Consider the following 27,833-nt stretch of genomic DNA (forward strand, 5'->3'; position numbering starts at 1 on the left):
AATGGGTAAAAATCGTTCAACGGGAACAAAAAGAAGGGAGAACAACAAAAGAGAAAAACAATTGGCCCAAAATTGTCAGCAGAGCAGTGTGCATAGTACTGCAGATGTTATAGTTGTGGAGAACAAGGTCACATTTTTCCAAAGTGCCCTTACAAGAAACCAAAGGAGCAGGCCGAGGAGAAACCAGAGCATTCAAGGCGGCTGATGAGCATGCAAAGAAAGGGAAAACAAAGGCAGGATTGATACCAGATTTTGTTGGGGCAAGCTCGGATCAGTTAGATGAGAGTACGGAGCTCTGCAGAGCGTGGGGCAATGTACAAGATCAAGAGGCCCTTATTTTCTTCGCCAAACAAGCCAAGGCCAACTTCATTTCGACGGATTTAGCAGCTCGGCTCGGAATTACGCATGATGAGACCAGAGCACCCATGGAGGTAGTTCTAGCAGCCCAAGGGAAAGTTACTCCATGACATCTGTCATAGGCAAACTTCCGTTGCATTGTCGGAGGGTACTTAGGACATGAGGACTTCTACATGATGCCTCTGGAGGGGTGTGACGTTCTTTTGGGAATCCCTTGGTCCCACAAGAACAATGTGGTGGTGGATTATTGGGCTAGGAAAACCACTTTGAAGAATAAGAAGGGCAAAGACATCAAATGTAAAACTGAAGGGTGAGTCAGTCCCACTTGTATCAGTTCAGGCTGTTTCCAAACTAGTGAAATCAAGTCTTTTTGTTTACCCATCTACTTCAATAAGAACTTGATGAACATAAAAAGTCAAACTTGTCGGACTTAAGAAAGAATGACAAGAATTTTTACAAGCTCAGGCTGATTGTTTCTCTGAGGGTTTGCATGGAGAGCTACCTCCTGAAAGACCAGAAGATCATACGATTGATCCGATACCTTGTAGTACGCCACTGAACCGGCCAACATACAGAGTTAGCAAAGCCCAGAGCGAAGAAATTATGGATCAAGTCAAGGAATTTTTGGAAAAGCGTCTTACATAGCCTAGTACATCACCTTATTGTTCACCAGTGCTTCTAGTGTTAGAGAAGGATGGATCTTGGGGAATGTGCATTGACTACACAGCTCTCAACGAAATCACCATCAAGAACCAGTTTCCAATACCCAGGATTGTTGACATACTCGACAAGTTGCAAGGTTTGACGTGTTTTGGTCGAATCAATCTAAAGAGTGGGTATCCTCAGATCAGAATAGCTCTTGGAGATGTGTACAAGACCGCGTTCAGGACATCTTTTGGATTGTATGAGTATTGCTTGATGCCTTTTGGTCTCACAAATGCTCCTGCAACGTTCAATAGGGTAATGGACATGATTTTTAGAGAGGACACTTCATTTGTGGGCACATTCTTTGACGACGTCATTGTATTCTCCAAGAATGAGGCAGAGCATCAATACCATCTCTTACAATTTTTGAAGCATTGCGGTGACATAGATTGGTGGTCCAACAAGAAAAAGAGCAATTTCTTCCTACCCGAGATACACTTTTTGGGGCACATTGTCTCGGCAGAAGGTGTGCAGATGGACCCGGCCAAGATAGAAACCATTCAAAATTGGCTTTGACTTGAAGAATGTACATGAGGTTCGCTACTTTTGGGGATTGTGCTCTTACTATCGGCGGTTCATTTGAAAGTTTGTGGAGATAGCTTCTCCATTGCACATTTTGACTCGAAAAGGGGTTCCTTTTGCTTGGGGACCGTCAAAGATGTCAGCATTCAAGACTCTCAAGGAGAAGTTGACGATTGGTCCAGTGTTGATTTTACCAGACTTGGTGAAACAGTTTGAGGTTTACTGTGATGCGTGTGGTCGCAGTATGGGTGCAGTTTAAATGCAAGAGGGCCATGTTGTAGCCTATGAGAGTAGAAAGTTCTCTAGACCATAGTGAGTAGCTCAGATTTATGAGGAGCAGCTGTTAGCAGTGATACATGCTCTCACCCAATGGCGGCATTTTTTACTAGGAGTAGATTTCACAATGTTTACAGATCATCAAAGTCTTAGATACTTTCTATCTCAAAAATAGCTTTCGGATAAACAAATGAGCTGGGCAAACATTTTGTGGCAGTTTCATTTTCAGGTTGTTCACGTGACGCAAAAGCAGAATGTAGTGGCAAACGCGTTGTCTAGGAAGCCATAGGTATCGGCCATTTCGGCAATACATCATCAAAACTTAATTGATTAGTACGCTATAGATTTCGACTTTGGAGACACTTCAAATGGTTGTAGAATGGGGAAGCAGTTTTACGCTATACTCTAAAGGAAGGTTATGTGATGAAAAACACCATGTTGCGTGTTACACGGGAGCTAAGAAAAAGGTGTTGACAGAGTGCCATAATCCACCTTTGTTGGACATAGAGGCATCGAGAGTACCTTCAGAGGGGTGGAAAAGTATTTCTATTGGCCTACGCTCAAAAAGTATGTGGATCAGTTCATATGAACTTGCTTGGTGTGTCAGAAGGTCAAGTTTGACACACAAGGCCCCAAGTCTACTACAACCTCTACCGATCCCAAACTGACCTTGGGAAAGTATAGCAATGGATTTCATTCTTTATCTTCCAAAGACTCAGAGTGGGCATGATGGCATTTGGACCATCATCAACCATTCGGTAAACAGGCTCACTTCATTCCGGTGAAGAAGACATTGAAAGCCGATCATTCGGCCAAGCTATTTGTCTTGCAAATTTTTAGACTACATGAATCTACCGTGTTTGATAGAGATCCCCGATTCATGAGTTTGTTGGCGATGTCACAAAGTGATGACGTGGCTGTCCGCTCTGCAGGAAACCCTAACCCTAAAATCAGAAACCCTAATTTCGTTGAAACCTTGACCCTAAAATCAAAAACCCTAATTTTGTTGAAACCCTAACCCTGAAATGCTGACTGGCTGGCTGTAGTGTAAAACGCGGAAAGGCTGCCATGTGGAAAGCAGTACGGAATCCCGCCATGATTTGCGGCGGATTTTCCGGCAGCAGTAAAGCAGCGCAGCTTTTGGGCAAAATCAATGTGGGAAAAAGCTTTGCTTTATTTTCTACGCATATTGAGAGAGAGAAAAGCCTTTTTGCTTTATTAAGCAAGAGAAAAAAAAAGGGAGAGCTTTTCTGATTTATTTTAAAAGGACAGCGTTTTGGGACTTGCTTTATTTTTACAAGCAAGAGAGAGAAAGAGCCTTTGCTTTATTTGGGCTTTTGATTTTCAGCTTTTGGGCTCTGCTTTTGGCAACCCTTGTACCTTTAAATATGTGAGCAGGCCTCTCACAACTCAGAGCATATGGACGTGGAGTCTGAGTGTGAGCGCCTGCCCGCACTCTTGTACTTTGAACTCAGATTAATACAAAAAGAAATACCGAAAGGGGCGCCAGTCTTTGGGGCCAATATCTCTAGGCACGGAACTCCGCCGGGCCAGTGTTGAATCAATTGTGAACTGTGAATTGTTTTGAAGTGGTTATTTGGTGCTGTCGGGGTAGATTCTTGCCTTGGAGTGTCCAAGTCTGTTAGAGGCGAGCGATATGGGAGAATATAGGCACACGGCTTAAGTTCTCGTCCTCATTTCATCCACAGACAGATAGGGAAACAGAGATAGCCAACTCAATAGTGCTAAAATTGTTAAAGCCGTATATCTCTGGTCAAAAAACTCAGTGGGAAAGTTTTTGCCCTTGGTGGAGTTCGCCTATAACAACACAGTCCATACATCAACTAGGAAGGCACCATTTGAGATATGAGGGTGTAAGAAAGGTTCCACCAATTCTGAGCACCAAAGACAAGATTTTTACAGCAGATCAATATATACATGCCTAATCTTAATCCTCATCTATGGGTGTCACGAGGACGTGGCAGTTATTAACCATGTCACAGAGATGTGGCAACTGCTAACCTTGGTTGTTGGTTTCTTTTCAATGGGGTTTATTTTATTCGTTTAAGACCCTCTTTTTGAAGTAGCAAACGGTCGGACATTGTATGGCCAATGTGAACGGTAGATTCACCCGCAGACGGGAAGTGGTCGGCACTGGAATTCGTATGGTAAGAGGATGTCTAGGCTCAGAGCAAGATCATATAGGTCCCCCCGTCGCACTTAGCAAGTTGGTGGATACTAGGAAGTGAACTCAATTAAGGCGTAAAGTCAAGGTGGGACTACCAACAAAAGTATCCGACAGTTGGGCCACATTGCAATTTTTGGATGCGGTCCCAATGAGGATAGATGGTCAGAAGACCAGTGGGAGCCCAACGGAAGCATCTCCTAAAATTTAGGGAACTGCTATTTTGGGCCGTGAAATGTGTTCGCGTCATTACCTCCGGTATGACTAGGGGAACACTTTATAACTCTGCCGCGAAGTCAACTGACGCGTCGGTTGGGATATTTTTAAGCGGCGAACCCGAAACGGGAAAATGCTTGAAAATGCGCCAAGTGTCACATTTTGGTGAACTTTCCTCTTGCAGAAAAATGGGCGCTGATTTTTATGCTGGGAGAGGTCTCATTTGCAGTCTGTCACAGGTTAAGAGCTATGGAGTGCTTTCTTTCCTTCTCATGTACAGTGTGGTGCTAGGAGTGATGCCCTGCACACTACACACTGCTCTCTCTCTCCCCTACGTGCAGTTATGTGATGCCCCACAAGAGGGCTACTCATTTGACTGATGTACAGTTGTGTGGGTTCATGCTTTTGTGCTGAGGCAAGAGCCTCCTTGAGCAGGAACAAGGGTAGCTAACTGCTGCTCCAAAGCAGGCACTGGTGAGGGTCATAACCTCACCGTACAGGTGCAAAATCAGCGCTGTGTATGCGCTGTAATTTCACTGTTTTTCAGCCGTACGGACGCCAAGATCATTGGGAATCGTGCCCCACTGGCAAAGGACACTTAGGGGACTGTTGGGGCTGAAAACAGGGCAAAAACCAGTAAATACAGCGTGCTGAATTTACTGTTTTTGGACAGGAATCAGAGGGTATACGACAGTGCAAGCGAGTTCCAGCAGGGGAATTGGTTTCGCGCAAGTTTTGGGGCTGTTATGCTGCCGAAATTTGGCCAAATCAAATGGTATCTAGGTGGATACACGTGACGGATTCCCAGGACCTTACCTTGTAATTTACCCTCCTAAAGAATAAAGAAATACCGAAAGGGGCGCCAATTTTGGGGCCTACAGGTTGTCGGCGTCTGCTCGGAGCATTCTAGCTTCCGAGCTGTGTGTGTGATTAAGTGTTAATTCCCATTACAGGTTCTCTTTGCAAAGTGCTCTGTGTGTGTGTATAAAGTAAAGAATTTCGGGTGAAAGCCAACGCCTACCGCCCTACGGGCCGGTTTCATGGTTCCATTGCCGGGACATCAATCACTTTTTCCTCAAAGAGTGAGCCTGGATTGTTCAGGGTAAAGACACACAGTGCAAGAACACGGGGATTACACTATGGCCGACAAGGGGAAGGGAATTATGGAAGAGGGTTCCTCTCCAAAGGACAGGCAGGAGATTCCTATGGTTTTTGAGATTGGCGAGAGCTCACGGCCACGTCAGTCTGTACCTCCTATCAACGTGAATGTCCCTCCAGTAGTACAGGGCTTTATGACAGGGCAACTTGAGGATGATGCGTTTAAGACTCAGTTAGTTGCCGCGGTGAATGTCTTTTCGCAGCTGGTGCAGAATCCGAGGTTTATGGAATTCTTGCAAGCGCCACCAGTGCAACATCAAAATAGGCAACCTACGCCGCGTACGGAGCTTGTTGAAGCTCAAGCCCAGGTACTTCATGAGGCGCGGGAGGAAAGGGAACACTCGCATGTTGCGGAGTCGAGGGCTCCAAAGCAAGTTCCTCCCGTGCTTGAACAGGTGGCTAGAACGCCTATTCCACAGGTTATGCCAGTTCAGCCCGCCACCTTTCAGAGCCAGCATGCTGTCTTGAATGGACAGGGAGCTGGATACCAGGCTATGCACTCAGTTTTTCCACCACCCACGGTACATCCTAGGTATTTCGGGGGTGGATCAGTGTTCCAAAGTATGGCTGGTTATGCGTCTGGAAGTCAACCGTACATGCCAGGAACAGTGTTCGGGGGTATGCAAGGCATCATGCCAAACCCCATGTATGGTACTATCGGCATGCAGCAAGGTTTCCACGGCAACCAGGGCCAGTTTGGGGTGCCACAGGGTCATTTTGGCATGGCTGGTTTTTCTGGACAGCAGCCAGATATCGCACCTCTGATGCAAAATGTGAATGGCCAACACGTGCCGATCATGCCTAGTACAGTGCCCATGTTGCAGACCATTCCCGTATGACAACTTGGGGCACTAGAGAAGCCGAAGGCTTACAAAGAAGGTGGTGCAGCGGTAAAGTTCAGTACCTTCAGTGGTTTCGAGGATAAGACAAAGGCACTCACTTTTCTCCAGCAGTTTGATACAGCTTATGCGGGAGGGAATTTTACAGAGGCCTCGAAGGTCAGGAAAGCTGCCACTTTCTTAAAGGACAATGCGCTTACATGGTGGACGACATTGTTAATGCAAGGACAGGCACCTGCCACTTGGGTTTACTTCAAGCAAATGTTTGCATCTGCTTGGCTATCAAATGAATTTGAAGCCGATGTCCTGACAGATTGGCACCAGCTTACGGCAGCTTCGTGCAAGAGCTTGCTGGAGTACAATAGGAGGTTTTGTAAAGCGTTACTCTCAGTGACCTCCTACAGATTTGTGCCACTGACAGAGCAGATAGAGAAGTATTGTTGTGGGCTGCCTAAAGGGCTTCGCGATTATTGTACAAAGAACAGAGTGGCTACCCTTACTCAGCTTATGGAAGTTGCGAACACTGGTCTTGCCCTGTTGAAAGGAGAGGACAGTGGATTTCCGAGCAGTGATAAAGGAGGGCAGCAAAAGAAAAATTCAGCGAAGAAGCCCTTTGTGAAAACGGCTCCTGATGCGTCACAGGGGTCAGAACAGGCCACCAAGGACAAGGATTCAGCTGGGACTTCTGGAGCGCAGGCAAAGAAACAGAAAAGGAAGCCTTTTGTGCGCAAGTCGCTCGAGGAAAAGAAGGTCCTAATGGCTGAGAACAAATGCTTTATATGCGAGTAGCCTGGTCACTTTTCTATCAATTGTCCACAAAGGAAAAGGCCAGCTGACTCAGAGGATAAAGAAGACCAGAAAGGCAAGAAGCCTAAACCCACGGCAGGTTTAGTGTCAGACATGGTGGGTGACAGGCCCAGCACAGATGCCAATGAGTTATGCAGGGCATGGGGTAAAGTTAGGGATCAGACGGCACTCATCTTCTTTGATCCAGGTGCCAAAGCCAACTTTATCTCACCAGAGTTAGCTATGAAGCTTGGCATCAGAGCTGAAGAGATGGGGTACACAGCAGAGGCAGGGTTGGCATGTCCTGGCCACTCAGAGTGTGTTACTCCCATCATTGGAAAACTGCGTCTGCATATTCAGTCGTATGTGGACACTGAAGAGTTTTACATCATGCCGCTGGAAGGTTGTGACGCCTTGTTGGGGATCCCGTGGATGTTCCGAGTGCATGGAGTCTTGGATGCCTACAACAAAAAGATCACTGTACAGCATAGGGGCAAAACTCACATCTTGGATGTAAAGCTTAAAGGAGAGTCAGTCCCTATTGTATCTGCTTCTGCTATCACTTCTGTAATAAAGAATCATCTTTCTGTGTACCTGATTTTTGCACGTGATGTCTCAGATAATGATCAGTCAAATTTATCTGTGTTAGATAAAGAAAGGTCAGCATTTTTGCAAAAGTTTAGTGACTGTTTTTCTGATTCATTACCGTCGCAATTGCCGCCAGAGAGACCTGAGGACCATCGGATAGATTTGGTGCCAGGGTGTAGCCCACCAAATAGACCTCCCTACAGGGTTAGTGCGGCGCAGCAGAAAGAGATTATGGGCCAGGTTGAGGAGTTATTAGAGAAGGGGCTGATTCAGCCTAGTTCTTCACCCTTTTGCTCCCCAGTGCTCCTAGTGCAGAAGAAGGATGGCTCATGGTGCATGTGTATTGATTACCGTGCGTTGAATAAGAATACCATCAAGAATAGGTTTCCTATTCCTCGCATTGATGATATTCTCGATCGTTTAGAGGGTGCTGCAATTTTCAGCAGGATAGACCTGAAGAGTGGGTACCATCAGATTCGTATAAGCCAGAGGATGTGCACAAGACTGCGTTTAGAACGACATTTGGTCTTTATGAGTTTCTAGTGATGCCGTTTGGGCTAACAAATGCTCCTGCCACGTTCAACAGAATGATGGACCGGATTTTCCGCTCGCATCAACAGTTTGTTGGAACATTCTTCGATGACATGATTGTGTATTCGAAGAATGAAGAGGAGCATAGGCGTCACTTGACCATTGTGTTCGAAGAGCTGCGCAGTCACAGGTTACTTGTCAATCCTAAGAAAAGTGAATTCTTCCTTGAAGAGATCCACTTTCTGGGCCACATAGTCTCAAAGGATGGTGTTAGAATGGATCCCGCAAAGGTCGAAGCTATCAAGACATGGCCAGACTTGAAGACTGTGCACGATGTCAGAAGCTTCTTGGGATTGTGTTCCTACTATAGAAGGTTTATTAGAAATTTTGCAGAGATAGCATCGCCTCTTCACGCATTGCAAAAGAAAGAGGTCACTTTCAGATGGACCCAAAAAGAGATTTCAGCTTTTAGTCTCTTAAAGGAAAAGTTGACTTCAGATCCAGTTATTGTTCTGCCAGATCTCAGGAAGTCATTTGTGGTCCAGTGTGACGCGTGTGGCAGTAGCATCGGAGCAGTGCTAATGCAAGATGGACGGGTAGTAGCCTATGAAAGCCGAATTTTGCAAGGGCCAGAGAGGACTATGCAAGTCTATGAGAAAGAACTCTTGGCCGTTATTCATGCGCTTTCTAGTTGGAAGCACTACCTCTTAGGTGCTGATTTTGTTGTCCAAACAGATCATCAGACCTTGCGATACTTCTTGACACAGTCAAAGTTATCCGAAAAGCATATGCGATGGGCAAACATTCTTTCCATGTTCCACTTCCAGATTATGCATGTGGAAGGCAAGAAGAATGTTGTGGCTGATGCGTTATCAAGAAAGCCACAAATTTCAGCTGTGTCAATTCCTTATCATCATGAGTTAGATGACATGAAGAAACAGTATACTGCTGATGAAGATTTTGCAAGGATCTTTGAACAATTACAAGAGGGGCAACATCACGAGCACTACCTCCTCAGAGATGGTTTTATGATGATGCATGGCAGACTTTGTGTCACTAGGCCATTGCGACATAAGGTCATGGAAGAGAGTCATGTCCCACCGTATGCAGGGCATCGTGGCATTGATGCAATAGTTAAAGCGGTAGAGACGTTCTTCTATTGGCCTACCTTGAGGAGAGATGTGGATGCCTTTGTGCGAGCATGCATAGTTTGCCAAAAGGTCAAGTTTGACAGGCAAAAGGCACCAGGGTTGTTACAACCACTCCCGATTCCGGATAAGCCATGGGAAAGCATTGCTATGGACTTTATCTTTGATCTTCCAAGGACGCCAACAGGGAATGATGGTATATGGACCATTATCTGTAGGTTCAGCAAGCAGGCCCATTTTATCCCTGTCAGGAAGAAGATAAAATCTGATCAGATGGCACGCTTGTTCATGTACAATGTGTTTAAGTACCATGGTATGCCACAATCGATTATCAGTGATCGTGATCCTCGCATGACCAGTTTGTTCTGGAGAGGATTGTTTGAGAACATGGGTACTACGCTCAAGTTCTCGTCTTCGTTTCATCCACAAACTGATGGACACTCAGAAGAGGCCAATTCTACTGTCTTAGATCTGCTGAAATGCTATGTGTCAGATAATAAGGGCAAGTGGGAACAGTATTTGCCTATGCTTGAGTATGCGTACAATAATACGGTGCATTCGTCTACTGGCAAAGCACCTTTTGAAATTGTTGAAGGCGGCAAAAAGGTTCCTCCCATTTTGCATACAAAGGACAAGATCTTTGAGGCAGATCGATATGTTGAGAACATGGATGAGATGTATATTGCCTTGGAGAAAACTCAGGCAAAACAGAAAAAGGCTGTTGATCGTCACCGTCGTGAATTGTTACTATCACCTGGTGATTGGGTTCTCTTAAGGTTCGAAAAGGCAAGGTTAAAGAAGATGAAGGGCAAGGAACGGCTGTTTCCTAAGCTCAGCATGCGTTACTATGGGCCTTTTCAAGTGCTTGACAAGATCAGCGATGTGGCTTACAGGCTGAAATTGCATGATGCGTGGAAGATTCATAATGCGTTTCACGTGAGTCTTCTAAGACCCTTCGTGGGTGATGTGCCAGAAGATATGCCAGTTGAGGATCAGCCAGAAGTTGAGGAACTTGATGAGATCCTGGTACCTGAGCAAGTTTTGGCACATAAGGACAGAAAAGTTAAAGGGCAAGTTGCAAGACGTTATTTGGTGAAGTTCAAGAACTATCCGCCTATGGATGCAAAGTGGATGGAAGAGCATGAACTGTCAGAGTCACCAAATGTATTGCAACTTTACCTTGAAGCCTTTGGGTTACAGCCTACTTATGCCCCAACCCAACGTGTGCAAAGGAGGGGTAATGATAGAGCTAGTACATCAAATGTACATATGAATTCAGTGCCATAGATGGAAATGGCAAAAGTATGAAGGCCTCATTAAGTCATTTGTATCTATGTATGTTACGACCTTTCTTGCGGATACATGCGATGATAAAAGAGTATTAATAGCACAAGATCATCAGTGGCGTGTATTTATGGTATGCAATCGAGGACGTTTGCGATTTCAAGAGGGGGGTATGTCACGAGGACGTGGCAGTTATTAACCATGTCACAGAGATGTGGCAACTGCTAACCTTGGTTGTTGGTTTCTTTCCAATGGGGTTTATTTTATTTGTTTAAGACCCTCTTTTTGAAGTAGCAAACGGTCGGACATTGTATGGCCAATGTGAACGGTAGATTCACCCGCAGACGGGAAGTGGTCGGCACTGGAACTCGTATGGTAAGAGGATGTCTAGGCTCAGAGCAAGATCATATAGGTCCCCCCGTCGCACTTAGCAAGTTGGTGGATACTAGGAAGTGAACTCAATTAAGGCGTAAAGTCAAGGTGGGACTACCAACAAAAAGTATCCGACAGTTGGGCCACATTGCAATTTTGGATGCGGTCCCAATGAGGATAGATGGTCAGAAGACCAGTGGGAGCCCAACGGAAGCATCTCCTAAAATTTAGGGAACTGCTATTTTGGGCCGTGAAATGTGTTCGCGTCATTACCTCCGGTATGACTAGGGGAACACTTTATAACTCTTGCCGCGAAGTCAACTGACGCGTCGGTTGGGATATTTTTAAGCGGCGAACCCGAAACGGGAAAATGCTTGAAAATGCGCCAAGTGTCACATTTTGGTGAACTTTCCTCTTGCAGAAAAATGGGTGCTGATTTTTATGCTGGGAGAGGTCTCATTTGCAGTCTGTCACAGGTTAAGAGCTATTTAGTGCTTTCTTTCCTTCTCATGTACAGTGTGGTGCTAGGAGTGATGCCCTGCACACTACACACTGCTCTCTCTCCCCCCTACGTGCAGTTATGTGATGCCCCACAAGAGGGCTACTCATTTGACTGATGTACAGTTGTGTGGGTTCATGATTTTGTGCTGAGGCAAGAGCCTCCTTGAGCAGGAACAGGGGTAGCTAACTGCTGCTCCAAAGCAGGCACTGGTGAGGGTCATAACCTCACCGTACAGGTGCAAAATCAGCGCTGTGTATGCGCTGTAATTTCACTGTTTTTCAGCCGTACGGACGCCAGGATCATTGGGAATCGTGCCCCACTGGCAAAGGACACTTAGGGGACTGTTTGGGGCTGAAAACAGGACAAAAACCAGTAAATACAGCGTGCTGAATTTACTGTTTTTGGACAGGAATCAGAGGGTATACGACAGTGCAAGCAAGTTCCAGCAGGGGAATTGGTTTCGCGCAAGTTTTGGGGCTGTTATGCTGCCGAAATTTGGCCAAATCAAATGGTATCTAGGTGGATACACGTGAAGGATTCCAAGGACCTTACCTTGTAATTTACCCTCCTAAAGAATAAAGAAATACCGAAAGGGGCGCCAATTTTGGGGCCTACAGGTTGTCGGCGTCTGCTCCGAGCATTCTAGCTTCCGAGCTGTGTGTGTGATTAAGTGTTAATTCCCATTACAGGTTCTCTTTGCAAAGTGCTCTGTGTGTGTGTATAAAGTAAAGAATTTCGGGTGAAAGCCAACGCCTACCGCCCTACGGGCCGGTTTCAATGGGGGTGATGGGAATCAAGCTGTGAAATAGTTCTTTTAGGTCTAATTTTGAACGGACATTTTTTTGTGTTTTGGCGTCACTCACAACTTGGTGTTTGGCATGACTCTATGGACTGGGAATCGTGGACCCTGAAGAGCGAGATGAGCCGGAGCATGGACCATAGGCATGCTCCCATAAATCGCGGCGGTAATCGCGCCATAAATTACAGAAGGCATTGACTTTGGAAGAGCTTTTGGGAGCATCATAAAAAAGTAGGTGACTTTCGTGCTTTTGAGCAATTGGAAAAGGCAAGAGGCCAAGTGCCTAGAAGATTGTGGCCTTATGCAAGTTCTAGGCATCCGGTTGGAGCTAGGCTCGCACCGGCAGTTGTATCTATGAAGATTAATAACCAAAAGAATACAAGGGCGCCTAGTTGAGGGGCCAATGCATCTGGGAGTGGAACTCCGTGCTTCGTCTCAAGTGTAGAAGGTCCTTCAGTTCAAGCGTTTGAAGTATTAAAAGAACGTTCCAGTTATCTTCCGACGGCATGTGGTGCCCTTCCGGTTACATCGCTTGTCATTGTACGAGATGTTGTGCACACTGCAGAAACATTCTGATAACAGCAAGAGGGCTCAAAATCAGCACAAGAAATGTAGGAGGCTTGCAAAGATTCTACGACACTCCCTCGCCCCCTTGCATCTGTTAAATCTCACTTGGCACAGTTCTTCCAGCGGAATTTCTTGATTTGTGATCTCTTTGCTACCCTCCTTGTGTTGTTCTCAAATATGGCATAATTGGGGCCAACCTTATTCAAATTTTTCTTGCATCTTATTAGATCTCTTATTTTTGGCCCGTAAGTTGTTGGTCGTTGCTCATTTTGAGTGGTCAGACTCCTAATGTATGTATCTCCTAATGGATTCAAAAAACATATATTCACTGCCTACATAGTGCAAGAACACTCTAAAGAGAAGAAAACGCTAAAAGAAAACACAAATGTATCAATGTGCACTCGACCATCTCTTTATATGGACAACATTTTTTTTTACTTTGCACTTTCATGGGTCTTTTCTTTTCCTAAGTTCACCCTTCAATTATGCAGTTAAGATGTTTTGAAAGGCTTTTTATTTTTCCGAGATTGAGGAGACTTAATGCCCCTCATGGAAATGAAGCCCATTCTACACTTCCCAAAGGATGCTTTGTAGGGTTTGGCTGATCTTGTGCATTAGATCTTCATAAAGTTTCCCACTTTACAGCCTGTAAATTTCTAGATATTGCTGATATAGGAATTGCAATACTTTCCCACCCCCCTTCAGGGTACTGATGGCCAGCTACATTTCCCTTTGATGTGATAACTTTTTGGCCTGTTGAGCAAGGGATACTTTGTAGCATCTGTGTAACTAATACGTCTAAAATAACCAGTGCTAATGCATTTTCATTGCATCATCAAAATGAATCGTCAACGTAGCAAAAGCCTAAGCAACCTAAGTTTATCCTCAGTAAGAAGAAAAAAGTGTACTCATTGCAAAGACATGGTCAGAAAATAAGCCTGTGTGAAATTCTTTGATGCCAGTGTGTCTAGGTGAAGGGAGTCACATACTAAACAATTACTTCTCTCGTTTGTTACCGCATTGAGGGCTAAGCTGCAAAGTTTTTTTAAGCTATTATAAACACTAATTGTGGCATCTCCAACTTTACTAGCTATTCAATGTAACAAAGTTTTATAAATGATGTCAACGTAGGTGCAACACCCTGGGGTAATGCTTACAACTTGCTTAACTAATATTAGCACCAATTTTGCATCTTCAGCTTTACCAACTTGTGAGGCTCTTGAATTGTGTGGCGAGACGATTGAAGGAGAATGCCTCAGAGTTTCTGCAGTCTACAGAGGCGGGTAATTATTGATTTTCCCTACAACTATAAAGTCATAAAGAGGTCAAGTTTCCTTGTACTTTGCACTGACGGCATCGAGCGCTCTGGTTCCTTATTTTGCTTTTCAAGGATGATGAAACATTAGAACCCAGCAAACCGTTCATTGAAACATTGACGTTTTAAATTGTGTTGAATGCCTCTATTAGCATAGATAAAAAGTTTTGATGTTTCATCACATGGACTTATATGTGAGGCAATGCCAGCACAAAGGGGTCCTGTACATGCCAATGGATTAGACAAAGAACAGATGGTCCTGATAAGAAACTGGGTGTTCAAGGTAAATATCATTTTGCTACCACAGTTGCTTAGAAATTGCAACAATGTCGAGCTCTTCACTGCGAGCCACCTCAACTCGTGTTGCAGAAACAATCAAGTTGACAGTGGAAGATGTTGGCTGTTGCATTAAGCTAGTCTTCACTCCTATTCGCAAAGATGGTGTCAGGGGCACTCCGAGGACAGCTGTATCTGGGGTTATAAAGGCTGGTACACCTACTTGCCCAAAAAGAGTTTGCTTTACAAAAATGTTTGCTGCATAATAGATACATTAAAACTAATCTTTGATTGTCAGGTGAACCCACTGCTATCCACTTAATGGTTCCCAATGGATGTGAACATGTGGAAATGACCCCCGAAAGATGCTACTTTGGAGGAGTTGAGGGTGATAGTGAATTTACATGGTTTCGAGTAGAAGACAGACTTGAAGGCTTCAGAGACTTCAGCAAAGCTCAGGTTGTCGGGAAGTCTGAGTAAGTGACTTTATTCGGAAGTACTTTGTGCATAATGTTATCATGCTTTGTACCCTGCCCGTAAGCACAAATACTGAGCATGAGCATGTATCTTTGTCAGCACACTTGCAGTTTATCTTTCGACCATCCTTCTGAATCATAGGCTAAAGGTTCTCTCATTGACAAGTCTAAGTAGCTACATAAAATGTATGAAAAAGGCTCTTCTTCAAAGCTTACTAAAAGCACCTTAGACTTACTAATACCACATCCTTGAAATGTGTGTCAAAAGGTGGTTGCCCAAACTTCTGTTTCTCGTACTTCTGTTTCTAGTGCTCCATACTGTCTCAAGTGCCCATTATTGAGCTCACGGAAAAGGATCGATAAGAAAGTTAAACCAAGCCTAGAACCATGACCTTTCATGTTGCTTTCTTGGCCGAAATCTGCTTGCATTAGTGGTATTAAAGAATAATCATATGCCTCCAGATGTGGTTGCCAAAAGTGTTTCTCATGTTCTATTCCGTATCTAGAAATTATTCCGCTCATAGAAGAAGTCATCTAAGTTTAGGAGAGACTGCGGGGAAAGCCTCATCTTCCTCTCATCCTTCTTGAGAAAATTAAGATCTTGCTGCAGTCGAGTTCAATCAAGATCTTGATGAGCCATTGTGTGGTCACAAGAAAAGCACAAGATAGAAGCAGATAAACATCATCATGACAGACTTGGCATTTGTTCTTCTATAGTTTGAGAAGGCTGGACTCTAGAAAGAGGTTGCAGTAAAGGCAAAGTTGAACAACCTTTCCAATAGATATTACGGACCTTTTAAGAGCACAGACGAAGTCATCGGCATGTGGTCTCTCACAACATAGGCAGATTCATGATGCTTTCTATGTTAGTCCACGTTGGCCTTATGCTGGCAAGCATTGTGAAAAACTAGTTACAAAAAGAACCAGTTGAGAAAAGAAAAGAAATTCATTATTCTCCTCTTAGAGCAGGATTTACATCATTAGGAATGTTAGGTATTAAGGTGACACAGAGATCAGGTATGGCATTGAGATTGGATATGACATTAATACAAACCACCCTCCTTGCCTAGTTGATCTACTTTTTAGTTCTTTGGTTCTTTGCTTAGGCAATGTTCATTGACTTTTTGAGAGATGTGGAGAAGAAAGAAGTGAAGGTTATCTTGGGAAAGATAGAGAGAGAAGAAGATCCCACCACAATGGGGTCCCAACCAACGTCTCCCACCCACTCCCAAAGTGGTATTTGCTTCTGAATTGCACAAACAACGTGACAAGAACCACACCTATATATATGGGGTTCAGGTTAGGGGACCCTCCGTAGGTCAGGATGGGTGGAGAGGTATGGAGAGGCCCCTGATATCTATGATCTCTCGGCTGATTATAGCCAAGGCCTTCGTACCACATGATCCCCCCCCATGGAGATAGAGGCGCTTGCCAGATCAGTCTCCTTTATGCACAGCTTATGGGATACTACCAGAGATAGATATGCCCGATTGGCCCTTGAGTCCTCCAGACAGTTAGCTCTACAGGGGTACACATATGCTGGTATGCACAGATGTCATCATGGTTCTAGATACATGGCTTCAGCATGGACAAGTTACCCCCCCCTTCTAGTACTCCTTGGATGCAGCATCGCTGTCTCTTACATGGCTGGAGATTACTAGATTCATTCACCAGGACCTGACCCAGTTGGATATCAGGAGGACCTGGATAGAACCAACACAGAAGTTGGGTATGAAGATGGATTTCTATAAAGAGCATCTTCTCCAACTCACAGGGGATGGCTTTGTGATTCGATCCAGCTATATGGATACACATCTTTCTCATGGGTTATGGTGTGCCATCGGTCAGATACGGACATCTTCCCACCAGCTCGAGATTGAGACTGGTATATTCAGAGGGATACCAGCAGCCAGCAGGATATGCTGCCTATGCCATACAAAGCCAGAGACGGAGATGCATTATATATGTCAATGCACAGTGTACTACGAGATATGGGGTCGCTTCCACTCTCTATTCAGAGACGGCTTCGAACCCCCCTCTAGAGTCATGAGCTATCAGGACCAGAGTTGCCTTGGATGCCTTGGATGGTATCTACTTGAGTTACACAGACACAGAGACAGCTTACTGAGGAGATCTGAAGAGACAATCCCAGAGACAGATTGCCGATTTCTTCACCCTAGACACTGGACTGACAGAGGAGCAGCCACCGCTGCAAAACTCAGCTCATTTTCACACTCCCAGTACTCTCATTGACCAAGCATTGGAGCCAGGGAGATCGAGACACCCGCAAATAAGGAAAGGAGCTTCACAGCATGGATGGAGCCTGCAGCTGAGGATTCGAGCCATACTATCTCAACATTCAGAGTACAGATGAGGATAGACTCATGACCCATTATATATACCTAGATGAATCCAAGATAAGCCCAGATTCACCCTTGAAGGAAAGTGCAAGGTATAGTCCCATGGTAGTCACCCACAAGACATCCCCACTAACGTCGTCAATGCCCAATAGTGGGTGTAGAACTAGGTACTAACATATGCTCCCCAACACAAAACACACCGCACGCACGCACACATGAGCATACATCAACACTAAGTTCAGCGTACTGAGTTTCTGTCATGACTCTAGAGATCAAGGGCAGACTCAGCCATAATGAAGCCTAGCACTAAAAGAAGCATTAAATCGGAAAAATTAGCACAAAAATGAGGTAGTTGATAGGGCATACGCACCCTCTTGTGCTAGGCACCCATTGTATCAGTGACCACACATATCCCACACAGTACCAGCTAGTAGCACTCCTAGTTTCATTTTTAGCATCTCTTTTTTTGTACCCTGTCATGGTATCAGATTCACTAGTTTGTACCGGTTTGGCCTCTTGGGACATTCTTTTGAAGACGTTAAATATATCATTTCATTTCTCTCTCTTTCCCCATGCATAAGTACTTAGTATATATGGTAGATATACACGCATACACATACATGTGTGTGTGTAGGCTGGATATAGACATTTGACTCATTTCATCAGTTGGGCTACATTTCTGTGTTATAAAAGATTGAGCAAAGTGACAAATCAATTATCTATTTAAATATGCTTACTATGTGAAGCGTTTGAACTTTTTGAATCGTTGCTGCATTTAAACAGGAGGTACATACCACAATTAGCAGATGTAGGGTCATACTTGGCATTGCTGTGGATCCCAGTCCGAAAAGATGGTAAAAGGGGAAAGCCATGCCTTGCCTGTAGCAGCCAGAAGGTTGTTCCAGGTATATGATGTGCTTTTGAAACTAGACCATTGTTCCAAGTATATGTGCTAAGCTTTTCATTGTCTCGTGATTATTAAAATTTCCAGCTGTTCCAATTATGAAAAATGTTACTATCAAGAGACTGTCACATAACACTTTCATTGGAGATGGAAACTACTATGGAGGATTTGAGGGGGAGAGCCAAAAGAGATGGTACAGGCAGGCACCTGATGGAGTAATGATGCCCATTGTTGGTGCTGTTTCAAATATGTACACACTCACCGATGAAGATTACACGTATTCCTTAGTTTTCGGGTAAATTCTTCAAAAGCAATCAATCTGTCGCTGGTTGCAAAAGAGAAATCTCTCTCTCTCTCTCTCTCTCTCTCTTCATAGGTCACTATGGCCTTTTGAAGACGTTAATATAACATTTCATTTCTCTCTCTCTCTCTCTCTCTCTCTCTCTCTCTCTCTCTCTCTCTCTCTCTCTCTCACACACACACACACACACATAATAGGCTTGTACCCTTGTTGTTACATGTGAGGCAAATTGCCACTTGAAAAATACGGCTGTAGCCAACAACTAGATACAACCAAATCCCCAACATAATACATGATACACATGCAAAGGGGAAAAACCTAAGGACCACTAGTGACTACAGTCTACAAGGAGAAGTAATGCATGCAGATAGGGCTAGCTAGAAAGGGAACCGAAGCAAAAGAGTCCCAAATAGCACTACATAAATCTGCCTGGAACAATCTGCAGTTTCCAAGGGATGCAACACCTCCATCCCCCCCAACGCACGCGCGCGCACACACACAAGCGTGCTCGCGGATATATTGATACATTATCCTTAGTGTTGTGTACATGGGGCATACCATGAGTAGGATTCATCTGCACAGTTATACTTGATGCCCATGTGCACGTACGTGTAACATATACCTACGTGAATCCAGGATAAGCCTAGATTCACCTTTAAAGGAAAGTGCAAGGTATAGACTCATGTTAGTCATTCATAAGACAATATAACCATCAACTCCATCATGCATAGTATTTACTAAATACTGCAAGATCCCCACTAACGTTTTCAGTGCCAAATAGTGGGTGTAGACCTAGGTACTAACATATGCTCCCCCCCCACCCACCCACCCAAAACACAGACATACAACAATACAAGATCAGCGTACTGAGTTTCTGTCCTAACTCTACAGATGCAATGCATTATGAAGCCTAGCACTAAAAGAGCATTAAAAAGAAAAAATTAGCACAAAAAACAAGGTAGTTGATAGGTAACATAACCTGATGGATGCCTGGAATGTAGACTTGACTTGATAATCTTATTGGCCCGTTACAGACTTTAACCTTCCTCTCTTTCTTTATAAAAAATACACCACACACACAAGTGCACAGCCAGCCATGCTTTGCTCGACAATTGTGTATGTTAAAGCTTACTGTGGCTTCCCTCTAGCTATACACCTATCCGGCAAGATGGAGTTGTTGGAGAGCTTGTTCTTTCTGCACCAACAGAGAATATTTTACCAGGTGAGCACCTGTTTGCGAATAAAAGACCCCTGTATCTGAGGATGAATGTATCCACATTATGATGAAGTATTATTTTTCAGAGCTTCCAAGAGTGCAGGAGCTCTTTATAAAAGCCGAAGCTATCGAAGGAGAAGTGCTGGTTGTGACGGAAGAAATTCCAAATGAAGAAAGGCAGAAGCATGTTTGGGAGAAATACATCAAACACGTGAACTACCAGTGGTAGGATTCTGACACGGTCAGGTGTTGGGACCTGGGTGTCTTTCCTTTTGATGTCTCATGGTAAAATGGTGTGCAGGGCAAGGTCATCTATCCCTAATAATACTGAATCTTTTGAGGCTTTACCATTTCAACGAAGCTGCTTGTATTCCATACGCACCGAAGATATAGGGTATTATCTGCAATGTGAATGTACTGTTATCGACGTCTTCGGCAGATCATCTCCACCAGTCTCCATTCTCTCTTCCGCCGTATCTCCAGGCACGCCTCATGTTATCTCAAAGCTTTTGTTTTTGTAACTTATCTTACATTTGATTGAAAAGCCTGCATGTATCCCCTGCAGGGGCCCCAAAGGTCGACAAAGTTGAAATTGAAGGTGGGGGTTATCACTCAGATACGTATGCTATCAGGGGCATCTATAGTGGAGGTAAAGAAGGAAAGAGTGTCATACAATGGTTTCGGGCAATGGCACGTAGCCCTGAACTCTTTCCCATTGGCGGTATGTTGGACTTTGTAAACCATAATGAGATTGCTTTTTGACCTAAACGTCCCCCTTATCTCTGTAATATACGTCTCGTTTAATTCATGCCAAACTTCTAATAGGCAAATTTCTTTTGGTAGCACCTCTTTACTGTCTTTTTCCAATTCTCTTAAACTGCTCAATAAATATACAAACAAAAGCAGCACCTCTTTATTGTCTTTTTTGGGACACAAACTAAGAGATACTTTTTTTTGTTAAAGGTGAAGCGGGTCGAATGTATGAAGCCGATGTTGAGGATGCTGGCTGCAGACTCGTGGCTGTGTACACACCAGTCAGAGAAGACGGAGTGGAGGGTACGCCTGTTTCAGCCACGACAGATCCAATCACAGTTGGTTTGTTTCTGATCAAAACAACTTGTTACCTAGATAAAACCATTTTTCTTCCATTATTGCATGTAGTATTTTATGCTTTTCTTCTCTTGTTGGCATCATCTATATTCCTCGAATCCTCTTGGACTTGAAATCTCCACAATTTTGTCAGAAATCTCGTATACTTCCAAGTTCATGTAGGAAACTACTACCCAATGTCTGATGCCTCTTAATAGTCATAACATAATGAGAAATCTTTTCAGAGCCAATAATTGCTGAAGAAGTTGCAAAGAAGCTGGGACAAGGAAACTTCAAGTTTGAGGTTAGCGAATATTATGTCCTCAATTTGTACTGCTTCCAATCATTATCTTTACATATCATTTGGATGGATTGCAGGCTTTGCTCAATCGAGACCCTTCTCCAACCAAGGTAAATAAGCAGCCATGTTTGATGCGCGATAGAAAAGGATCATGTTCACATAGAGCTGAGATTCATGTTAGATTGATGCATGTGTGCAGTTGAGTCAAGGCTCAGGGCACTTTGAAAAGCGCTTAATAGATATCAATAAAAGGCGGATCAAAGCAATAAAGCCTGGTTCAAAGGCCTTCCTGGGCATGGAGCTTCGTTACACGCCTCCATTTTACGTAAGCTGGTTTCATGTCATAGTATCCTATTATGCACAAGCTTGATATGCTATGTTACATTTGGTAATGAATGTTTTATTGTAACAGGTGGAAGTGGATAAGAGCAACCAACATCGTCTAAGGCTCAGGACAGAGGACGATTATAAGATAGAGCTGATGTTGCAAACCAGGCAGATAAGAGACCTCATTGTGCTTCTCATCAAGGGCTTCAATTTGCAAGCTCATTAGTAGTACCTATTGGGTCAGATCTGGAGGTTTTACATCACTAAAGCTCAAAGGCACCCGCTGGATCAGGGATGAATGTTTGGCCTTATACGCTCTCATTAGGAGAGGAAGCCTACTAGTATACTTCTATGTAACATGTGAGATGTAAAACTGAGAGTACTCATAGTAGAACTGATTTCCTCTTCCTATGGTCTTAAACAACCAACCTTGAAAGGATCTTGCAAAAATTTTGCAAGACACTGCCGAAATACAAGCCAAAGCTTCCAACTGCTCTAATTTTTGTGTGCCTTTGCTGGTAAAGCTTCACCTACCCACATATGTAATATATTCTGGATGCGCTCTCATTGTTGAGCTTTCGCTACTTACTTATGGATGGTACTTAGGTTTTCAGCTCAGCAGGGTCCTGCCCTGCCAAACCCTGTCTTTTTGTCATATTGGTCGCTCATAACACTGATTTTATGTGATGAAGCGTTGCCATGTATTTCTTTCAACATCTCAAGGTCTCTCTGTAGTTGTAAACTAGCAACGTTTAAGCAAAGACTTATCATCCAAGCAGAACATCACATGCTCTCTCTCTCTCTCTCTCTCTCTCTCTCTCTCTCTCTCCGGTACACCAAATATACACACTGAGAGAGGTACGCGATTCTCACCTTACAGATCTCGATCTTCTCTCTTTCAACATTGTAGGAAACATTGGGCGAATTGGGAGCCATGCTCAAGGGAGGCTTTTGCTGTAAGCTGGCAAAAGATTCCAGGGAAGGGAGGGGAGAGAGTCTGAGAGAGAGAGTAAGGGGTCACGTCCAGGTTGTTGCAGCTTCATGTATGTGTTGGGACAGTTGGGTCACATCAATTTGTTGGGAGGTTGGGTCACGTCAATTTGTTGGGTCTTCCACGTTCCGTTACGAACGTAGCTACTTAACACAGTAGCTTGTCGTGAACGTAGTTTCCTCGATGAAGGTTTGTGCGTATTGGCAATTACGGTAGAGGCAGCAATAGTCGTCTTGCATTCTTTTATAATTTGTTGTTGTTAGCAGAATTGCATACTACCTCACTCCTGAGTCCTCACCAAATGCCCCACCAGTGAGACAAACCACACGTTTAGCCTCAGAATTCCAAAGATGTGCCCATTTCTTTGCTAAAATCTGTGAATTTTTGTTGGGTTTATAGCCATGAGCTTGGAATCTAGCCAAGATTTTGGAATTGTAGCTGTTAAAATCTACAATGTGCGAATAGTGTGCTACAATATTTGTGGTGTAATTTTGTCAAACACAAGCTAATGTGTAGAACTTGGAAGACAACCTTTGTGATAACGTGTAGTGGCTGAGGGGGATGATTACCTTGGACCCTTTTTAGGTGAACTAGATCAGGCTCACACTTATAGGGATTGTTGTGCAAAAATTAGGGGGGTGATTAAACACCTACAACTCAAAAACCTTGTTGTTTGCAAGGTGGAGTGCCTGTTGTCCACATAACCTCTAAGCAAAGTGTGTGCCACAAGTTCAAGCCCTAGGGAAGTTGGAAGTCGTTACAGAACGGGTTTGATGAAAGCCATCACCAAGAAAGAGTTAATGAGAGATGAATTCATCTTCTACAGGAGCCTACCCTACTTAGAAAGAGAAGATAAGAGGGGAGGAGCAGATAGAACAAGGAAATTATTTGCACTAAGCTAACTAGCACTATTTTTCCAACATGTCCCACCTACTTTCCCTCTTAAAGATTAATGTAAGGGGTCAAGACATCGTTGTTGACTTATGTGCAATAAATGTTTAATTGTCTTATTTTGATTGAAATGATAAGAACATTTACAAAACCACTAGTTTTTTCAAATAACAGAAGCTATTCTAGCTATGTGATTTTCACATCCTCCGGGTATTTATTTGCTAAAGGATATTTGTTTGCTTGTGTATAGTTATAAAGTGTATACATGTGGATAGCTTCCTCGAGATAAAATACATTGAAAGCCATTCTTTTTTGTGGAATCATGGCTTATTATTGAATCTTCCCAAATGAGATTTATAGGCATTTAATTGTTGTTAGAATTGAGACAAGTAGTGACTTTATGGGTGAGTTTTTAATAAGCCTATAGCCTTTTTGGATTTCTAAAACAAGCCTTGGTGAAGAAGGGAGTTAGGCATACATTTGATGTGAACTATTGATTGATTCAAATTTTCTTTGATAATTTAGTTTTTAAAAGAGTCCTTTCATTTAAGAGCCCCATAAGGGTCCTTCATTATATTGTTTTAGAATGCCAAAGTGACCCTTCACCTTGTTTGGTGAACAAAACTTTGCATCTTGTGAATCTTATAATGGACAAAGATTACTTTATTGGCTCGATTTAAAATAAATCAATATAATAGTAAGATCCCTCTCTTTCTCCAAAAACAAGTGAAAGGGTCACGGTGGCTTTCTAAAATGATAAAATCATTAGGTTGAGTTTAACTCAAATCAGTGTTCGGGAAGGGATTGCCTCATCTTAGTCTTGAGCCGGTTGAAAATCGAGACTAGCCAGTTGCAAACCATGGTAAAGGGAAGAAAAACCGGTGAAATATGTGAGAAAGTAGTTCAAAAATCCTGCAAATTCCAAAATTTCTGCTAGTATTTTCAGTTTGCTTCTTTGTGGGGAGGAAACTCGATCGGTGGCCACTTAATAAAAGAGACTTTTCTGAACACTAATTGGAATCAAGCTATAGAATGCAAGAAAAGTCAAGCCATGTAACGCTGTGAAATGAAAGGTGAAATATAAAGAACTAATCAATATATGTGTGTGTGTCTGTGCACCCATTCGCGCGTATCTATGTATGCATGTATAGAAATTACTAAAATTATGCAAGGTGAAGCTGCACTTTAGCTTTCTAAAATAATAGAATGCAAGAAAAGTAAAGACATGTCAAGATGTGAAATGAAAGGTGAAATAAAAAGATCCATTTAATGTTTTAAAACCAAAATAACATTTAAGGTAAGTCTCAATCATCAATGAAAACATTGAAAGTGTACATAACTCAACGCTTCTTTTAGAAAGCTAAAAAGTCCACGTCACTCGCACCCCGCCCTCTATTGCACCTTGCTTAGAGCTCTCCTCCACTTGCATCCCATGTGACCGTAACCCATTAACCCCTTTTGTTTATGAACCTTTCTTTGTCTATATACAAAAGCAATATAAAGGACACACACACACACACACACTAACTCCTTCTTACTGTGTGTTTCCCCCAAATCACGCAGTTCCCCATCAACCTCACTTGGACTCTCCAAAACTCTGACCATCTCGACCTTCGAGCTTTCACTTGGGCAGGAAGATTCAAACTCCACAAAGAGAAGCAAAGCAGTCGATTCCATTCCCAACACTCTCAACAGAATATGGAAAGTCAACTACTCCCGCTCCTAGTGGGGATTTAAATTTAAAAATATATGGTCCCAGGCTATTGAACCCAAAAAATCAGTATTGCTATGGCTGATTCTTCACAAAGCGATATGGACGGGCAAGAGGGCCATGCAAGCTAATCTTAGAACATGGATCTGTTGTAGATGCAAAAGGGGGGTCGAAGATATAGCCCATTTGTTTGTAGCTTGCCCAAAAAACAAACAATTGTTGTCTCCTCTACTTAATACATTGGACCACTCCCCATCTTGGAAACACCTCCTGTTAGGAGACAACATAGTAATGCTAACAGTCTTTTGGAATAAGACTAGAGCTGAGTTTTTATGGTTTATTTGGCGCGAGCAAAATTGTAAACTGTTTGAAATTGCTTACCAGACCCCTGGTCTAAAAACCCTGTTGTCATCTCTAAATGTGCAGGACATTCAAATCTCCAAAGACCAGTTTACTTTATATTGAACAAAAAAGAAAATTCATGACTCCATTCTTCGACTATCGGATCCAAGGCTAGGGTGCTGGAGGGAGTGATCTGGACGACATTATCCTCACGAGGGCTGATTGGGAAAATGAAATGGCCATAGAAATTGATCAGCTAGAAACAAGGATCACCGAAGGATATTACTACCTGGAAAGGCTTCAATCAGAGATTCATCGATGTGCTAGTGTATAAGCTTGGATATGGCGTTGTTGTTTCTCGGGTTTTGTTGACCTATGTATCTGATTCCCTTGATGTATTTGATCACCTTTTGTATCGGTTTCTTGTATTGGTTTATCTCCCTGGTCAGGTCAAGTCCCAGCTCCAGTAGCTGTCATGTAAAATTTTTGCTCTTTTAATACAATTCCTCGTGCTTATGGTTTTTTTTTTATTAAGCTTTGGCCTCTCCTCTTCTTCTTCTTCTCCTTTCTGCACACTTGAGCACGTGCTCTCAAGCCCCAGAACTGGTATTAGAGCCTTGCCAATCCCAAGCAGGCTTCTTGCTCCCCATCCTGCACATGTGCAGCTCCTCTTGAGCTCAAGATGGCATCTTGGGAGGAATCAGGTGAATCTCAGTAGAGCAGGAGAAGCAGAGGATGAGCAAAACCGAGTAGCAGGGGGGTCTCTGCCTCAGCACTAAAGGGCACGGGCACTTTAATGAAGCCCAAGCGGTGGGATCCACGGCAGCGAAGCTAGGACACGGGGATCGAGACGCGCGCAGTCGTAGGATGGCCAGGGTAAACTAGGACACGAAAAAGTAAACTTGGACAAGCAGGGGGCCTGTCCAAGTTTATTTATCATTTCATGTTTTGCCCACATGTCAACTTGCCCGTCGCGGGCGCAGCTGTTAGTGCATTGGGCTCTCATGGCGGTGGCGAGAGTCCCCATGCCTGCGACGGCGCCCATTTTTTACCACCCTCAATTCGCCTCGAGATCCCCCCTTTCGACCTCCACCGCCGATCCCATCTCTCTCTACCCGTGCCCTTTAGTGGTGAGGGGGTCCCTGTGGAGTGGGGCATCTTGAAGCATGTGAGCATTGATTGGGTGACAATCAAGCAAGCATCAAGATCAAGTTGTAGAGCTTCGAGAGCATTGAAATCGAGTACAACAACGCATTTTTTGTGCTCTAGTGTTGTGTCTGGTGGTGTGTGCACAAACACAACACATACACAACAGGCAAAGGACTTAGAAGGAGGGGTGTAGTGTAACGTTGGACAACTGCATCTCATACTTGCTTGTAGAGCCTGGAATTGAAAGCAAGCTAGTAATAAGCAACAAATTGAAGGCATCGAGCTGAATTGGGCAAGCATTCCTTGTAGCAGAGTAGTGGAAACAAATAGAGAAGCGAGTAGAGCATGGGCCAGTCAATTTTTTTTAAATCTGAAATTAAGAGTGCACAGACTTTTTTTTTGTAATGTCATTTTGAATTACCAATGGGAAACCTCAAGACGAGGAAAACCCATGAAAAATTTTACAAATGGGAAATCAGAAACAATTAAAGTAGATCTTGTAATGGATTACAGGAATATCTCATCCAAGCATAGGCCACTCGGAGAGATTGTAAAAGAGATGTGTGTGTGTGTGCACGCGCATGCGCTCGCGCACGCGCACACACACACACAAACACATCACATCCACATCAGGCATCGAAGACAATTGGGGAGTGCAATTTGAACCAAGCATGGGTGGGTTGTAGACAGAAAATAGGGTGAGTCGCCAGCATCCCCTATGTGGTCATGCACACACACATTCTCTCTTCACATTAAAGAGAGAGATGGTTGAACACTCTTCATAAGCGGCATCCGGCCATCCCGATTTGTTTACTAATTAGCGACATCAGTGACACATCACGCGTGAGCGTCACACCGGCTTCGATGATTTTTGGGGGGGGGGGAGAGAGAGAGAGAGAGAGAGAGAGAGAGAGAGAGAGAGAGAGAGAGAGAGAGCATGCTTTCTCAATGTTCGACCTTGACACTGGTGTTCCCACGGACGGGCAATTTTTCGTGGACGACAACACTCTTGTCATGATCGGATGAGGTGCCTCTTTAATAGAGGAGTGACACCTGACATTGCCATCAACGACATCGGCCACATTTTCGGCATAGTTTTGGCTTGGAGCATTAGTGTTTTTGGCATTTTCGTTTGGTGATGAAAATCGGCATCCGATCCCCAGTCTACACCGACACACATGTTTTCTCACAACACATTTGCACGGGGACTTATGAGCCCGCATACACCTATATCTCCAAGTTTTTACACACACATAGGTACAATGTGTTTGCATCCATTATCGGCGGTGGTTTTCGACATCAATCTTCTCCGCGGATTGTTATGCATTGGCAGACACATTTTTTAGCAC

At 43.7% G+C, this 27,833-nt stretch overlaps 1 protein-coding gene and 1 long non-coding RNA gene across 10 annotated transcripts in view; one reads left to right on the forward strand and one right to left on the reverse strand.

The window, feature by feature from the left end:
* Positions 1–22,087, forward strand: part of LOC147433582 (187-kDa microtubule-associated protein AIR9-like) — a 135,706-nt gene extending 113,619 nt beyond the window's left edge. For both annotated transcript variants that reach the window (XM_086490255.1, XM_086490254.1), the window contains 15 exons: positions 14,034–14,118; positions 14,360–14,433; positions 14,520–14,639; positions 14,725–14,902; positions 18,046–18,167; positions 18,254–18,461; positions 19,616–19,689; positions 19,770–19,908; positions 19,985–20,166; positions 20,249–20,404; positions 20,647–20,778; positions 21,018–21,076; positions 21,151–21,183; positions 21,273–21,398; positions 21,486–22,087. In XM_086490255.1, coding sequence (XP_086346381.1) covers positions 14,034–14,118; positions 14,360–14,433; positions 14,520–14,639; positions 14,725–14,902; positions 18,046–18,167; positions 18,254–18,461; positions 19,616–19,689; positions 19,770–19,908; positions 19,985–20,166; positions 20,249–20,404; positions 20,647–20,778; positions 21,018–21,076; positions 21,151–21,183; positions 21,273–21,398; positions 21,486–21,626 — 1,829 coding nt within the window. In that variant the 3' untranslated portion in view covers positions 21,627–22,087. The remainder of the gene's footprint in view (positions 1–14,033; positions 14,119–14,359; positions 14,434–14,519; positions 14,640–14,724; positions 14,903–18,045; positions 18,168–18,253; positions 18,462–19,615; positions 19,690–19,769; positions 19,909–19,984; positions 20,167–20,248; positions 20,405–20,646; positions 20,779–21,017; positions 21,077–21,150; positions 21,184–21,272; positions 21,399–21,485) is intronic.
* The window catches only part of LOC147433583 (uncharacterized), a 123,135-nt gene extending 100,519 nt beyond the window's left edge, over positions 1–22,616 (reverse strand). For 2 of the 8 annotated variants that reach the window (XR_015185277.1, XR_015185276.1), the window contains exons 1-3: positions 22,274–22,591; positions 18,374–18,491; positions 18,057–18,253 (exon numbers count right to left, since the gene is read on the reverse strand). This is a non-coding gene — a long non-coding RNA (uncharacterized LOC147433583). Of the gene's footprint in view, positions 1–18,056; positions 18,254–18,373; positions 18,492–19,446; positions 19,663–22,273 lie in introns of all 8 variants that reach the window. The other 6 variants (XR_015185281.1, XR_015185279.1, XR_015185280.1 and 3 more) reach the window with 6 other exon arrangements.
* Positions 22,617–27,833: the final 5,217 nt, after the last annotated feature.

This window comes from Adiantum capillus-veneris, chromosome 19 (genome assembly GCF_014529385.1).
Source record: "Adiantum capillus-veneris isolate H3 chromosome 19, ASM1452938v2, whole genome shotgun sequence".
NCBI lineage: Eukaryota > Viridiplantae > Streptophyta > Polypodiopsida > Polypodiales > Pteridaceae > Adiantum > Adiantum capillus-veneris.